At 37.2% G+C, this 16,263-nt stretch overlaps 2 protein-coding genes across 12 annotated transcripts; one reads left to right on the top strand and one right to left on the bottom strand.

Annotated features, from left to right (window-relative positions):
- Positions 1-2,400: 2,400 nt before the first annotated feature.
- LOC111243924 (uncharacterized) lies at positions 2,401-9,628 on the bottom strand. Of its 2 annotated transcripts, none has more exons than XM_022790270.2 (8): positions 9,235-9,628; positions 8,340-8,408; positions 6,997-7,753; positions 6,493-6,591; positions 5,748-5,878; positions 4,967-5,191; positions 4,270-4,363; positions 2,401-3,703 (listed from the first exon to the last, which is right to left on the bottom strand). In XM_022790270.2, exons 1-8 carry the CDS (start codon positions 9,316-9,318, stop codon positions 3,012-3,014), a joined length of 2,151 nt encoding a protein of 716 aa, XP_022646005.1. In that variant the 5' UTR covers positions 9,319-9,628; the 3' UTR covers positions 2,401-3,011. The 2 variants fall into 2 exon arrangements, with proteins under 2 accessions (XP_022646005.1, XP_022646006.1); XM_022790271.2 differs by having other exon boundaries at positions 9,451-9,628.
- A 329-nt stretch (positions 9,629-9,957) lies between these two features.
- LOC111243925 (uncharacterized) lies at positions 9,958-16,154 on the top strand. 10 transcript variants are annotated; one of them, XM_086978635.1, is made up of 9 exons: positions 10,055-10,096; positions 11,907-11,947; positions 12,122-12,212; positions 12,405-12,485; positions 12,914-13,019; positions 13,312-13,405; positions 14,552-14,661; positions 15,475-15,701; positions 15,820-16,154. In XM_086978635.1, exons 1-9 carry the CDS (start codon positions 10,070-10,072, stop codon positions 16,030-16,032), a joined length of 990 nt encoding a protein of 329 aa, XP_086834761.1. In that variant the 5' UTR covers positions 10,055-10,069; the 3' UTR covers positions 16,033-16,154. The 10 variants fall into 10 exon arrangements, with proteins under 10 accessions (XP_022646010.1, XP_086834766.1, XP_086834761.1 ...); XM_086978634.1 differs by having other exon boundaries at positions 12,116-12,212; XM_086978633.1 differs by lacking the exon at positions 10,055-10,096 and adding an exon at positions 11,016-11,095 and having other exon boundaries at positions 12,116-12,212; positions 12,944-13,019.
- Positions 16,155-16,263: the final 109 nt, after the last annotated feature.

Below are 16,263 nucleotides of genomic sequence, written 5' to 3'. Positions count from 1 at the left end.
TTATTCTAACAATGCATATTTTCGCGTAAGTTTCACTTGACCACGCTACCGGACGAGATACCTCCAACCTGCGCTTCGTTTTTTTATATCTCTTATATTGAAGGTTACAGGTTCTGTGACCGACATAATCGATAAGTCCATTGCGCGATTTATTTCTCGGCACTCATCTAGACTTTGAAGCTTTGTGTCTGATTTTCTTGCCTGATCCGTGATGACGAAAGTCAGTCCCGCAGCTATCCTAAAGGAGAAACAGTGCTCGCACGGCCCGGATGGAAATAAACGAATGGAATTGAGTAGTCTACATATTACCCGGACCAAAGGAATACGTCCTGGGACAAAAATCTGGTAATCCCTCTTAGCGAAACGCGACAACAAGAGTCGAGGGCGGCCCACGATTATGGCTTGGATTAGTTCTTTAGTACACCCTGCAACTGCGAATATAATCCCAAATACTTATCCATACTCCGCACTCCGGGAAGTTGCGGGACACTAACCTTTGAATGGTCTTTGTGAAGCCCGGTTAACAAGTGCAAGAAAGCTAACGCCGTTTGTTTACCCGATCGTGGGAGGGCTGCTCAGGGATCTCACAGACTGTAACGATAGAACCTGGCTTCACACAATACGAAGTTGGCCACCTGTCTCTTAAATGGCAAAGCTGAGCGCCATTCCAGTGTAGGACCTCAAAATCCTATTCTAACACCTCAGAGCCGATCGGGGCAACTTTAAGCAGGCGTGTCTTACTCTGTAGGTACTTCAGTGCTCCGCAATGGTAGCCATTGTAAAGTACTGCTTATACAGGTACGGATGGAAGCTATTTACCACCCAGACGAAAGCCAAATATTCGGTTTTAATGAATGCAATCCCCCTGCTGGGTGAATAGTCGTTAGCATCAAGGCATACAAATTCTTGCGCAGCGAACAAGCATTTCCTGATGTGCAAAGCCACAGTACTAAGAACAGCAAGCACCTGCTAAGGGCAATGCAAATGTTCTTTGTTTTTTTTTTTGGAAAACACGATATCATTTATGTAAACTACGAGTGATCGATATAGCAACCCAATACCAGGTTCATTAGCTGTTGAAATGTCGCCTGAACATTAGCCAGCTTAAAAAAACATCCGCTGGAATCGGTACAAGCCATCTGATGTGTAAAATTCTGTTTTCTCCTTATCTTTGAGCAGCATGGAAAACTGCCAGTAACTGCTCGCTAGATCTGACGACGTCTGTTAGACTAATACAGTCCCTCTTCAACACGGAATTTCGATGATATGTTCGGTGGGTAGGTAGTTGTACTAAAGAGTTCTTCTTTAGGGAATGACCTATATACATGGGCCCGCCCTAACTTAATGACGCTTTTGACGTAGACAGGCTGCTTTTCTAGATTTGTTACGAGAACCTCACATTAAAGTTATAAAGCGTTACAAACATCATAGGAGAACATGCCCACCTGGAACGTCGCCTTACGTATGTCAACTGCTGCAAGTGGCTCAACTGCAGCGGTTTAAGTATCCCCACCTAACTCTGCCCAGTAAGTACTGGATAAGGATCAGGACGCACGAATTTAGGATTCAGCGCTGTGACGAAATTCGCGAAAGCGATTGATAATCTTTTCTTAATGTTAGACAGAAAAGCTTCAATCCGTCCATCAGAGCCTGTGTGGTCCTGATCTTACCCTTTCAGCCTGCTAGAAACTCTCGAAGTAACCGCGAATTAGATCGTCTGTTTTCTCATCCTTGACAGCCCTATCGAACTGCCGCCAAATTTACAGTAATGGTGAGGTCTGACCACTAAGTGCTAGCCATCAATTGGTCGCCTCAAAAGTGATACATATTTATAGACGCTGCAAATATTTACGAGGTCTCTTTTCGCTTGTTTAACTTCATTGTCAAGCCAGTAGCTCTGTTAAAAATATAGATATGTTTCCATAATAGAAACATAACGTTGCAATCAGTGTTATTTAGAAGACTCGACTAAGTTTTCGAACCTTGTCCTTTACAAATGAATAGGCTATTTAGTAAGCACTGAAGAATGTGCATCCTACCCATTCATCAAATTACTGATACACACGTTCTATCTAATAACACAGTAGCAACGTGTTTGCCTGTGTACAAACACGTAAGGTTTAGACTCGAAACCGAGATAGTAGCCAGTAATGCTTAATAGTCTTGGAGTAAAACATGAGGACACATACACACTTTCGTAGTCTCGCTATACTTCTAACGGCGAATTAAATCCAAGAGGGCTAATTTCTCAGAGAGACAACTGATTATTTTTATACGTCTGAAAAAAACTGCACGAAAGCCTCCATTTTCAAGAACAAGAAAATTTTAAGCATGAGTAGCTCATGAAGGTAATCAATATTAGTTTAATCATTTATACTAAATACTGAAAAAAAATCTGCGTTGTTAATGAATGTGCTCATTTTATTAATAACTTTTAGTAATGCAACATGCCCTCGACGCTGAAGGAAAATCCATTCTGCATATTCTTAAGAACGTAGTTTGGCTTAACTAAATATATATATGTAAAGAGTAAACTTGTATATACAGTTATGGTATACAAGTTAATGGTGAATTAAATACAGGATGTTTATAGGTAAATCATCAACAATTTTTACATGGTAATGTCTACACGGCCCATAGTCATTATTACAACAATACATGCTACTATTATATACGAGTAAGCCCTTCGTTAATAGCGACCTTGATCTCTGTAGTTTCCAAGCAAACCTAATCCATGCAGTCATTCACCGACAAACTACAGTAGGTATCCATAGATTTTTTGACCCATAAAAGTCGAAGGAAAATAGCGCATTGCATCAGCGACTAATTGATTGTGAAACAAATCACACAAAACTATTAACCTCTCAGAAACCGCCATCTCATTTGATTTAACCACCTCCTATATATTTCGGTTATAAGAAAACGACGTGTACAGCAATGTATTTTGCTGCTGCTGCACGTCACCAAGGGTGCTTCGATGACGATCCTTACACTTTTTTACAGATATCCTCTTAGTCGTCTCGCCTGGAAGAGTGGCTATTACCAAGACGGCCGCCACGAAACCCTGCGCCTCCACTACTACTATAGCGGGAACCTCCACCTCTTACACCACCACGGAATCCGCGTCCATCTCCACCTCCACTCCGTCCCCCACGGAAACCTCCACTTTTTCCGCTGCGAGATCCGGCTTCGCTAACTCGTTCTCCCCGAAAACCGTCACTTTCTCGGTGGTTCCTATCATGCTCTCGAAAACCACCTCGGTTATTGAAGCCACGTCTAAAACCCTTACCCTCACAGACACCGTGGCGGTTAGCTTCACGGAAACTCTGTCGATTTCTGTCGCGTGGGCGGTCATCATCCCTTTTGTTATCGTAGTCGCCTGCGCGATGGCTCTTGAAGTTTCGCCCGCCTCTTCTGAAACGAAACCGTCCTGCACCACCTTCCCCGCCGCCAGCGCCCCTCGGGACACCATTTCGAAAGTCGCCGCGAAAGCTACCTCCTCCTCCTCCTCGGCGACCCTTTTTCGGTGCATCGACAGAGATTCGGTCGACGGAGATATGTTTACCACTTTCGAATTTCTTCTTTAACTTTCGACTAGCGGTCTTTTTCTTGTAAGTGTAGTTGTCGAAGAAAACTGCACAGCACTTTCCATGCAATGTGACCGTGCCATTGTCATTAAGTACCTGTTTACATATGGTTTCATCTGGTGGAAGCAATTCAGATAAATATATAAGTCATTAGATTACTTACAGGTACAAATATGCGTGGAAGTGTACTAAAAGAACTACATTTCAGAATGGCTGGGTAACTCTGACATATGGATTCCGATTCTAAGACAACAGTAATCATTATATTTTCACAATTTGAATAATTTTTAAGCATTACAGAAAAATATATCTTTGAGCATTAGGTCTATTAAACGTAATAAAAATTAAATAATGGTTTTAGCAATGTCATCATAAAGAATCAATTTCGCCTTACCGATCATCTCTGTTTAACAAGAATGTAGTAAAAGGAAATAGCCTATCTGCACCTTCGTACACAGAACTCACTTGTGGCACTACCGCGCCACTCGGTCGTTAAAGGCTATAACAGGCCCTAGGCGTTTTAGTGTGTTACACAAATGAAAGAACTAAATATTCAAAGCGATCAATCATAGTGCGCGTTGTCCGGATTAGCCACTAGCAGTTATTTAAGTATTCGCAAATTCATTGAGGGCTTAGTATAACGTGAAGATGAGCTAATCGAATTAATGAGAAACTAACTAACCAGGAAACATCAGATAGTTTTCGACTGTATCCGAGCGAGGATTCTTGGAGAGCCACACGGTTGTAGCCTGTGGGAATAATTTACACAATTCCTCCTAAAATAAAACAAAGTATTTAGCAGATCAAACATTTACCGCACAGCTCTTTAAATACACAGCTTTCGATTGCAGAATAACTAGCAGAATACGACGGTTACTATATCGTACGTGATAGACAGGAAATTTTATCCCCGAGCGCGAGCGCGATAGTTACTGTAACTAAGCATTTCAATTTAAATATTTCATTCGATGGTGTACATATCACACTACTTTTCTGCGCATCACATACGCGTTTGCTACATCAATATAACAGCATAAAATGAGGTTATCGCGTACAATTACATGATTACTATGTTTATATAAAATCGTATGGCAACTATATACAACACATTTTTCCAGTAGTTCATACCGAACGAGATAACGTGATGTAAATTATACATTCGTCATCTTATTTTAACCCATCATGGGTCGGTGTTATTTCTAATACGAAATGAAATCAAACGCCTGTTTGACTGTTGGAACTTCGCGAAGTTCCAAGTCCTCAGCTGATTATATGATGGGAATGTATATTGTATGTAAAAGGTAATTATTCTATAAATGTTCTGTTCTGATAGTTATTTCTTATTTACCCATGTAGGTTTTCTAAGGATCACAATTTACCTGTGTGGTTTCCTTAGGACATGCGATAATGGATAGTTTCCGTCGATTAATATACTCCGGGGGGGTTATACCCGTTGCCCTGGAACGTTGCACCGTCAATTCAGAACCTTTGATAGTTGGCGAAGAAAGTGTCAAGTCGTTGAGAGCTTCCTCGGCTTTTTCTTTCGATATAAAGTTGAGAAATGCAAAGTTCTTGCCCTCTTTACGCTTTCGTGGAAGCTTAACCTGTAATTTGAGTCCGTGACCGCAACCACAACAAAAAAAAAACATTGTTTATGTTACATATGTGTTTTAGAATTGTTCAAGAAATTTCAACGTCCTTTATCAAATATACTATGGTCATAGGCTATGTTCTTATGCATATTTAGCTTACGTTATAAATACTGACAAAAGTGTATTGCACAGATGCTTCAAACAGAGCTAAACTAAATTTTTCCAAGTTTTACGTCTACTGCTTGAACCATTAGGCATCGATTCTGGTATCAGAATCAGGGTATGGTGTATCAGAAGATTCAAACCTAAACCACGATGTGCTACTAAAGTAGTTTCAAAAATATATCTCTAGTAAGTTCTAAAGATAATATCTTCGCTGTTATTCTCGCGTATCTTATCAATTCAAGGCTGCACTACAGATGCATATGAATAAGTTAATGATCATTTTAGTAATGAGTAGCGGCGGCTTATAACGGGATGTTTCTTAAATCAACGCCACGTAGCAAAAGAGTTCGTTTTGTACAACATGGCTAAAATGTATTTCTATGAACAGTGTCGGGTGCTGTACCTTGCTAATATTCGGATGCGTTGCAGCAATCTCCTCTTCGGTAGCGTCGTCCGGGACATGAGGCACGAATAGCCACGTACTGACCATTACCAGGTAGTTATTTTTAAACTGCTCAACCTCTTCCGGAGTTGCTGCGCTCCGTAAAAAAACATTCTCTTATTTTAATTAAAAGTGTAATAATAGACAATTGTTATAGGTGTGCAGCCATGAAGCAATATATAAGGGCAGTGTCAGTCAAGGTAATTCGATATAGCCATTATAATATGTTATTGATAGAATAATATTTCTGTATCATTAATAAAAATCTCATAAAAATAACACATTTCTTCTCTAAAAAAAGATCCGATCAGTCAAATAGTAATGGATGTCGCACTTAGAGCAATTACTAGAAAGTAACTGCTCAGTCGAAACTCATGGGTTTCTGCCCACTTCGGCTTCGCCTCTTACTCTAATAAATTGGTATGATAACGATAAGAGTCGTCGGGGAGGTGGATAAAATGCTTTTAAAAATTGTTTCGTCAATGAAAGATTTCGGCAGAAAATGCCAGGTAGAACGTTCAGGATGGCACCGTGTAAGCTCACAAGTAATTGTATTAAAGCAATTACTGCATGCAGGCAGAACAAATCAATAGACAAAAAGACACCACCTTTTAGTGTTAATATCGACAATATAACTATAGGCATAACATCTTTAGATTTATTGACCGCAAATATATAAAAAGGTGAGTAATAATCCAATACATACTTTTGTAGGTGTTAAAAAGTTGATCAAGCTTCTCATCGATTTGCTTTCCATCCACGATCTTTTTGGCTCTGTCCTTCTGTGTGGCCGGTTTTACTGGTACTGCCATCCAAAAATACATGAAATATAGCAAGAACAAATTACAACATTTATTCCAACAACATTTTTCTTAAAACTTGTATTAATAAAGCCGTTTAGCACTTTGGACGCTTAAAATCGAATATGTGTTTTGGCAAAGATAAGTTCTAGCCCGAACAAGTGTTGTGAAGGTATCATATTTAATATATTGATCTCAGCGCCATACAATTGATATCACGAAACCTAGTTTTCTTACCAGTCGTGAAAATAATTAAACATCAGATTATAAAATACATGTGTTTTTTTCAGTGTAAAATATGCATTAAAAGAGCGTGTTTTGACCGCTCCCGTTAAAAATGCTTATATTGCATTATAAACCGAAGCACTATATAATTTCTGAGCCAGAGCATTAACTGGATCACCACTCACAGACAATATCATCATCATCATCATCGTCGTCTTCCTCTTCATTCTCCTCCTTTTCATCTTCATTCTCATCCTCATCACTGGTAGCAAATTTAGTTTTTTTGGCTCTTTTTTGCACTGGTGTTCTCTTCGTCGAGACTCCCCCAACGTCATCATCGGCCTGGTCAAGAAGGGTCTTCCGTTTTATGCCTCCACCGGCCTTTTTTCCGTATTCCATCGAATTGCCCTTTTTCTGCTCTTTGCTGGGCATTTCCATCGGGCGTTCTTCTTCATCACTAATTTCTTCATCTTCGTCATCATCTTCACCCATCCCAGCCATCTCACCATCATCATCATCGCCGCCGCGCACCTTACCTGGCATTGCTTCAAGATGTTTGAATAAGAGTTGCGAATGGATCCTTTTTTTATCTATCACTTTCCGCTCAAACTTATTGTCATCGTCACGTTCTTGCTCCTCCTCTTTCCCATCGTTGTCGTCGTCTTTTTGATTTTCGTCATCGTGGTCGTGGTCGTCTTCCTTCTCTTCTTCGTCGTCGTTGCTCTCAACAGCAGACCTACCAGATTTACCTTCTTTAGCACCTCTACCTCTGGCAACAACCTTTGTTTTCAATGCTCCAATAATTTTAGCATCAAGGTTGTCACCATTATTCTCCTCAGCATCATTCTCTTCTTCATCGAGATCTTCATCGGCCTCATCTTCATCCTCCTCATCTGAACCTTCAGGTTCAGCGGCCTTCTTGATTTTCTCAAATAAAGATTTCTGCAGAATGAACCACAAATAGCAATAAGCGGGCTATAAAAGGTTGGACAAACTCTGAAATAAAAAATATATTCATAGCAAAAAGTGCACGAAAGTAAACTAAATTGAGCTCACAACGACAACCCAACATTGGCTACTGTGAAGTCTTGTACACATTTTTACGGTGAAGCAATTGTGGGAAATTTTTTCGGCAGGTCAAAACAAAAATGGCTTCTTACTTCCATTTCGTTCTAAAATATTTGCTCATTTAGAAAGCCGGATTCTTACAATTTTTTTAGCTTCGATTTGCTCAACCTTTTTCAAGTTTTCTATTTTTTTACTCCATTGAGTGTTTCAAGATCGTGGGCACAACTGCTTCAAAGACTATTGGTAATACGTAACTTCTCCTCTGGTTCTTATCTGATCATTATTGATGAACCCTATTTAGGGACCCATTCGAATGATCAAAACATTGGCATCTACAAAATTGGCGCAAACATATCGCGCGATCGCTAAATGACGCCTGTTTGAAAACCTAATATATTATTGCGTTATATATATATATATATATATATAATTATATATAATAATATAACGAGTGGCCTACCTGCAATTTGAGCTCTTCGTCTTCATCCGATTCATTTTCGTTTTCCATTTGGGGATTTGAATTTTGAACCTGTGAAATCGAAATAGGTATACTGTTCATAAAGCTTAATTTATGTTAACACTCATTGATACCGTAGGAGAATGACCGTACAAAACCATACGATCATCGGGATAAAAGAAATCGTGAAATCTGTATAGAGTATACGCTGTAAAAACTTAATAAACCAAGTAGACCAAGCCTACAAGTAATAATAGTAACTGCTCTAATTTCTTTGTCAATGTATAATATACAAACCCATCTTTGTTTTATTGAAACGCAAGAAGAAGGTAATGTTATTAATTAAATACGTTAATAATTAATAGAATTAGGCAGATTAAGACTAAAGTTATGAGATCTATACCACGAACTTTTAATTTTTATTTTTCTTCATTTTCGTCTGATGGTGCTTACATGCTGTGTCACGCACTAAGTAGTGCGTTGCGTAAACGTACATGCAACATTGGTTATTTTCAAGTCTTCAACGCAGTGCTAATGTTGAAACCCATAATCTGAACTCAATCAATTACTCAAGAGATTCCTGGAAATAAGTGTGTTGCTCGATGCAGAGCGTAAGTTCAAAATAATACTCAGCGCATTGCAGTTTTCGTGTAAACGTCCTATATAGAAATTAATATAATTTAATGTAATCAATGTAAAGTACAAGTTAATGAAATTATTAAAAACAGTACCCTTCCTTAAAAGCCTTCCCGAAAATAATAAAATAGAAAATAAACAGTATTCAAGTACACTGTTAAGTCCATTTCAGTATAGTATTTTGGCAATAATATTTGGTTATGGAATAAATATCTTAGCAGTATGGTATTGCAGTTTCGTAACAAATTAATGATAAACTCACGTTGGTTTTCTTTCCGACCATAGCAGGTACTCCTTTATTGGCCGACCCGCCAGCAGGTTTTGCTACTACTTTTTTCATTGCCATACCGATTTGTGCTAACTACTTTGTATAGCGTTTGCACAATGATTAATAGCTTAAGATTCTCCGTTAAACTCAAAAAAATTTCTTACTATCACATCAAAGAATCAGCCACAAAATTCGATACGATGCACGCACCTATTCTGCGATAATCTATACAGTTCTGCCTTATTGTTGGTGGTTTCGTGCGATGGAACACAACTAGCTTAGATGAGCTATCACGACCAGCGAAGTCGGTTAGCCTTATTAAATCAGAACACAAACACGTGTATTTTGTCTCTGACTCGAGGCAGCGAGAGCCCAAAAATCGAATGTAAACAAAATCGGAGTCACGTGATCGAGTGCCCTCACCCAATGCTGATCTAATCTGGCGGGAAGAATTTCGAATTAGGGTTCTGCAAAGAAGGACAACTTTGGAAGGCGACGATTCCGCGAATGCTCTAATCCAAATTAGTTATAATAATAATAACAACATTTGTTCACGACCGTAGCATTTCAATATCGGTCAAAAGTGAAAGAAAAATTATCTGCTAGATAAATAACATAATTATTTCCCGCCCCATTCACTTGAATTCGCGTTATTCTTAAAACAACCCATGCATACAGCAATGAAGAAAGTACGGAAGCGTTACATCCAAGGTTACACAAATGGCTCGTTGTAAATTTATTTCGAAGACGGGAACGAGTGCCTAAATTAGAATATCTACAAATAAGTTGTACACGCTTACCTGTTAACTGTAAATAATGCCTTGGCTTGATGCATGTCACAAAGAGTAATAACTCGGTATGTTTGTAGTACTATCAATTTTTTTTAAATAAAAGGGTTTTGAATTGTATCAATATTAAGACAGTGTGCTAGAATTGGCAAGAGCTTTGCAGTAGTATAGCAAACTTTTAATTTCACAGTATTATCGCGTATTTACTCTGTTACTCGTAGTTAGGCGGCGTAAGCTTTTTCGTTCTAAAGCAACGTTATTTTTGCAACTACCTTTGATAGTAGCAATATCAGTAGGGCGCTTTCGTCAGAAACTCATATAGCTATCTGGAGCGTGTTGTGTCGATTAAACTTGTAGGTACCTTTCCTGAGCCTTAAATTCTAGTGACGATAGAAAAGAAAGGCATTTGGGCACCCCTTTTCTTCGCTAAAACTCTTTCTTCTGCTCTGGAACTCGATGAGGCATTAAAAAATTAAAAATATTAAAGGGGTCATTTTGTCAAAAGTTATTCAAAGACGCTCCGAGAAATATATAGCATAAACTGTCGATAACACGCTACTGATAATCTTAAATTGTGCTCGAGTGCCCAGTCCTTGCAAACATTGCTCCATATGATATGATACTCATTATGAATTTGTTTTTCTAAAGTACTCCACAAATTAATCTTCTTTTAAAATTATAATAAAAATTAAAAAAATAATGGCTCAAGAACCCTCATCCCGTGATTGAATGTGCTGTACAATAAAACCCTGCCTCATGTACAATTATAGTGCGATCTTGGTTTGCACTGAGTTCTATCACAGCCACCTCTTAGATGGATTTTTGCTTATTTTTTAGGGCTTCCGTTACAATATGGTACTGTATCTCCCTGTTAAATATTAAGACACATTAATCCTGCTGCGCAGCCAATTAATTCGTACAAAACGACCTCTGTAGGTAAAGCAAGTCATATTAATGTTGTGTTTAAATCTCAGTCGATACATTTGTTTGATGCAGTGTTAATGTGGCTTCGGATGTTCAACGTGAATCATAAGTTATTATTGTTACCATACAGGAGTATAACCCAAGTATAATTCTGTGGTTTATTGCTAGTGAGAGTATAAGGACTTAGACTGCGGCCCAATATGTTTGAGACAATAGCAAATGTAGTATTTTATATTATTTGTATAAATGAGAGATGTGCAGCATAACGACCGATACCATTTAAGCACAAAATGATACAATAGAAGGTGAAGTCTTTCGACGTGACTGCGTCATTCCACCAGCCTGAGCAGTGTATTTTGGTGGTCAGAGAAATATGGAATGACAGCAAATAATAACAAAACTCTGTTAAACTGATGCATAACCAAATGCTTTAATTAGAACGAACCTCTGCGATCTTTTCAACATTGCGGACTTTTTTTGTTGGACATATAATTATCATTGGCTGTATATTTTTAAAGCAAAGCAATACATTTGAATAGAAAATACAACCGAAGGCTTACATGCTTATAATTAAAGCCATTTAAGGTTCAAGGTCTTGCAGCTCTTACTCAAGTGTTTTCTTAATGTTACTGACACTAATTAGAAACGAGATATTGTCTTAATAGATGGAACGAGGGTAGTGATAGATAGTTCTCTATGAATAAATACATGAACTGCAATGGCCGCTCTTGTAAATACCTATAAAGGATAGCTCTTTAGACTACTTCGTTGAGCTGAGCTGATTTACTTGCTCTGCAAGAAACTTATCAAGATCAATCGTAGGAATTCGCGATTAGCAAGGAATTGCAGGCGCAGTTCACATTACGTCAAGTATTCTTTTTTCTGTCCAACTAATTTGTCGCAAAGATCTTTAAGTAAAAACAGCATTTTATCCGTTTTATCTTTATGAATTAGCGGATATACGCGTTTATGAATCCGGTGTGGACAACGAAATGGTAACAACAATGAATAATTAGACATATTTAACCCGATTAATTGATTTAAAATTACGTTTAACTAACGTTTTATTCTAAAATTACAAGATTAACCTGCGAGCTTTCATTATCCCTCTTGTTTTTGTACTAAGAACTGAAGGCATCTTTGTCCAATATCTATGTTACAAGGTGCAGTCCAATGCGGAACTGGAGAGTGCGTTCTATAATAAAGCAAGCGTTTTACCCATTAGCTATCATCCAGCGGAGGATTAAGCCCACTTTCTTAGTAAGTGATACTCGCATCCAAAGCAATTAGTTGAGAGGGAAATTTGTTAAGCGGTTGGCGACAAGCATGAAGCTGCAAACACTCTAACCTTCTTCTATGCTGTTTGGTTATTTTGTTCCAGCTCTCGTACAAAATAGGAAATATATGTATATAGGCATGATCACTTACTTTTCTTGCGATTCCCTATTACAGAAAAGTCGTTGCTCTGCTTTAACTATGAAGATGATCTTGGAACGAACTGTGCAGCTTGGACCTCTTTTAGCCTTATATTTTGTAAGTCATTCACCTTGAATATAGTATCTAGAACATTATTTTTTATATTATTAACAACGGATGACGCGTCAGATTACCTACGAAAAATATAATTGTTGTTGTCACGATTGTGGTTGTTTAGAACGTCCTATAGAAAAATGTTTTCAATAGAGGTGTGCATGCTTGATTTAGGAGACAATTAAATATATATATAGTGCAAATACCGTTATCATCTATGCTATTTTTTTTTTCGCTTGAGGCCATGTGAGATGACCATTGTATGTTTATTTTTTAAAGGTTAAGCTTAATAAGATGGGGATAGTACCGATATTTTCTGAAACATGTTGTCAAGTAGAAACACATAAGTGAAGGTTGATATAAGCAAACTGAAAAAAGAGTATGAAGAGAAATCTAATAATTTTACTTACTTTTATTGGTTATTTATTGAGTTCAAAGTAAGATCCTCATCATCCTTTCAGATGCCTGTCATAAACCATTGTGCGGGTCAAACTTTCCAGCTAAGGTCATATTCTCATAACAATTCGCATCCTAAAGGTAAATTATTTCTAATTAAAAACATAGGTCAATTTAGGTTTATTTGGTTAATTAATCTCACTAAATATTTTTGCCTGATAGTGTGAAGGTATCGTGTGTTAACTGCACACTCTTGGCAACTTCATCTATGTACTCTCTATAAAATGTTAATTGTAAAATAATAATAAGAATAAATGAAAATTCTTTAAAATATGTTGAGTATATATGGTCACTAACCAAACCTGCCATTAACAGCACTATGAACATTAGTTTGCCGATAAGTTTAAAAGAGACGTATTTATTTTTCTCGCAGTGGTCCCGAACAGCTTAAAACTGTCGCCGGCACTCATCGTTGATTTAGCTCTTGAGGTTCCTCAAGATTTTGAGAAGGTCGTACTACAGAACAGGTAGAGTTCTAAATGAAGCAGGAAAATAATTAAACATGCTTACAGCTTTTTGTTGTTGCATTCATCCTATAAATGATACAATAGGTTGAATAATGTTATTTAGTTGCAAATTATAAGAATTAACATAAACAACCATGAGAACGTACCCCATTCTGAACTATATCTGTTAATGGATAAACACTGACAACCGAGGTCAGCAAAGACCACTTTGGGCTTATTACTTGTGTAGGTTATTATGCTGGGAGCGCTCTCCTAGGGGAAATCATTAATAAGCGCATTGTCACGCCGAATTATTGTCCCAAACTCCAGCAAGAATGCGCAGATAGCCTCTGCGTGGGTTCTGAAGTCCTCGGTGGCCAAAGGTCTGTGAACTTGTTCTTCTCAAGAGTCTGTTTTCGAGGTAGGATTTAAGCTTCCAGAATCATTTTACGCTTGCGTGCCAGAGTGACATTCAAGATAACACGCTCATTGTGTACATGAGTTCAGGATAGCTCTGTCAAGATATATAAAAATAGACAGAGAAAAACATAAAGACCATCGCCTCGTAGCGATGTACATTTCCTTTAATTAAAATTAAATGAGTATACTGTAACTGTTTTTGTAAGCTTTAGATATTTATGTAGAAGATTTTCTACCCATTGAATTACATTAGGGTCAAGGTAGATGTAGTATTTTTGTGGTAGGCAATACATGCTGCAATAAGTCATGCTAAACTATGCAAATGTATGCATGTAAATATGCTAATATATGCAAATATTTCAGAAATAATTTTGTCATTAGATATAAACAATCTAAGATAATATTATGCAAGTTGTTGTCAAAAACTTCTAAGTGCCTATTCTTGTCCATCATTTGTAGTTTTAAAAATCATTTGGTGCGTTATCAATAAAGTTATTTGGTGTATAATATATCCGTACGACTACCGCGAGAGTCGTATGGATTTCATTTGGAGAAACCTTGATCGAGGTTTTTTTAGTCTGAGTAGCCTCAAATGAGGTGGTACTCTATGTAGTGTTCATGAAGGGAGCCGGTGCACTTTTAAAGATAAATTTGAGCGCCTGTTGTTGTCACCGATGGTTAGAGAGCCTATTTTTGTTGAAATCATCATGCTCATTCACACATATTATAGCGTTTATGTTTTTCTAGGTATAAGTTTACTAAACGGGAGTACCTTATCAAAGCTCTTCTGCACAAAAGCTACGAAGCAAAACGGAGACGTGACCGCTTGGACTCATTTACACCCCTTGACCAAATTGGTGAGAATATTAGCAAATCTATATTACTTGTAAAACAGCCTCATTAATTTTATATATTTTAAACGTAGATTATATAGAAAGTGATATAATAAACGTAGATTTCCGATGGTGTTTTGATGAAGTAAGATACGGCGATGACGTGATAACATTTAAATGTGTAAACTTGTTGAAAAAAACTCTGCAATCGGATGAATTGGGCGATAGTGGTACGTTCAGTATTGAATTGGTTTGTATTATGTTACACAAGAATAATGATAGCAGACTCATTAAAGGGTAGATTTGCGAACTAATAGATTTTCTATACTGGTCAGTTATTTAAATTAAATGTAATTAAGGTGCATTTCATTTTATTAAAAGCTATTAATATATTCGCAAAGTACTATGATTTTAAAGCAATAAAGCATTGCTCGCAGCTACTTCGGCAGTAGTCTGGGCATGTCTGTGTGGTCTAAACATGGATAAAAACAATAGTTTTATATATTAATATATTAATTCAATTTATTTATTTACTATTAGCTTTTTACTATTTATATAATTGCAGAGAAAACGTGAAGAACTTCTAAAAAAATTTACCTTATGTTGTAAAAATATTAGTTTTGCCTTGCTTATTTATTCTTATGGTTTATATTTATATTATTATTATTAACACGGTTTATATTTCCTTCGTGTTTAAATTCATGGGACAAATCTAATTCGTTTGGTCAAATATACTTTACTTCTAGATTTTACAGTCAACGATAGTAACGGTACTGAATTAAGTAACTGGACCCATGTCGTGGATATGATAAAATTGTTCGTATCCTCTTTTTATAGGCGATATGGTACTCAACTACATGATCACTCGAATTTTGATCATGAACTCGCAGAGCAATTTAAATACTAAAGCTCTTAGTAAAATGCGATCGGCGATACTCCAAAGAAACGCCATATCGTTTATTGCAATAAAAAATAAAGTTGACGACTATATCTTCATCAACGAGCAGCACCTTGCAAATACTTCTTCCACAGCGAAATTCAAGGAACAAGTTAAAAACTTGGAGGTGAGTTACCTATTGAAATTTTGAACGTCCTAAATAGTCACATATTCTATGTTCTCTTAATTTAGCACAGAATACCTGTGTGTAGATAAATATGAACAATTTAATCGAATGCTTTTAGAATTATCAGGCCCTGGTCGCAGCCATCATCGACCCAAAACGCAGGCCAACTTCAGGATCTTTCCTGCCAGATATTGTAAAAGCTATCATCGGTGCGGTATACGTCGACAGCGGTTACGATATTCAAAAGACCGACGACGTCATCATGCCAATGTTCAAAAAGGAAATTGAAGTCGTTTATAATAAGGTATACAATGACCAAAACACTGAATGAGCTACGTATGGGACGATATCGATACAACAATACTAACTGAAATCTGATAGAAGAAGTCATTGAAAAATGTTTAATATTTAATAAAATGTTTAGATTTAATAAAATAAACGAGGTTATCTTAATATGCGAGTTTTATCATGCGATAATTGTATACATATATGTATATGATTAATTCAGTTTCGTGAAATTTACAATACATAAGTTTTCACTTAGTTCCTTGGTAAATTCCTT

Source organism: Varroa destructor, unplaced genomic scaffold (genome assembly GCF_002443255.2).
Source record: "Varroa destructor unplaced genomic scaffold, Vdes_3.0 BEIS01000002.1, whole genome shotgun sequence".
NCBI classification, from domain to species: Eukaryota; Metazoa; Arthropoda; class Arachnida; order Mesostigmata; family Varroidae; genus Varroa; species Varroa destructor.
This window is presented reverse-complemented; position numbering and strand designations above follow the sequence as displayed.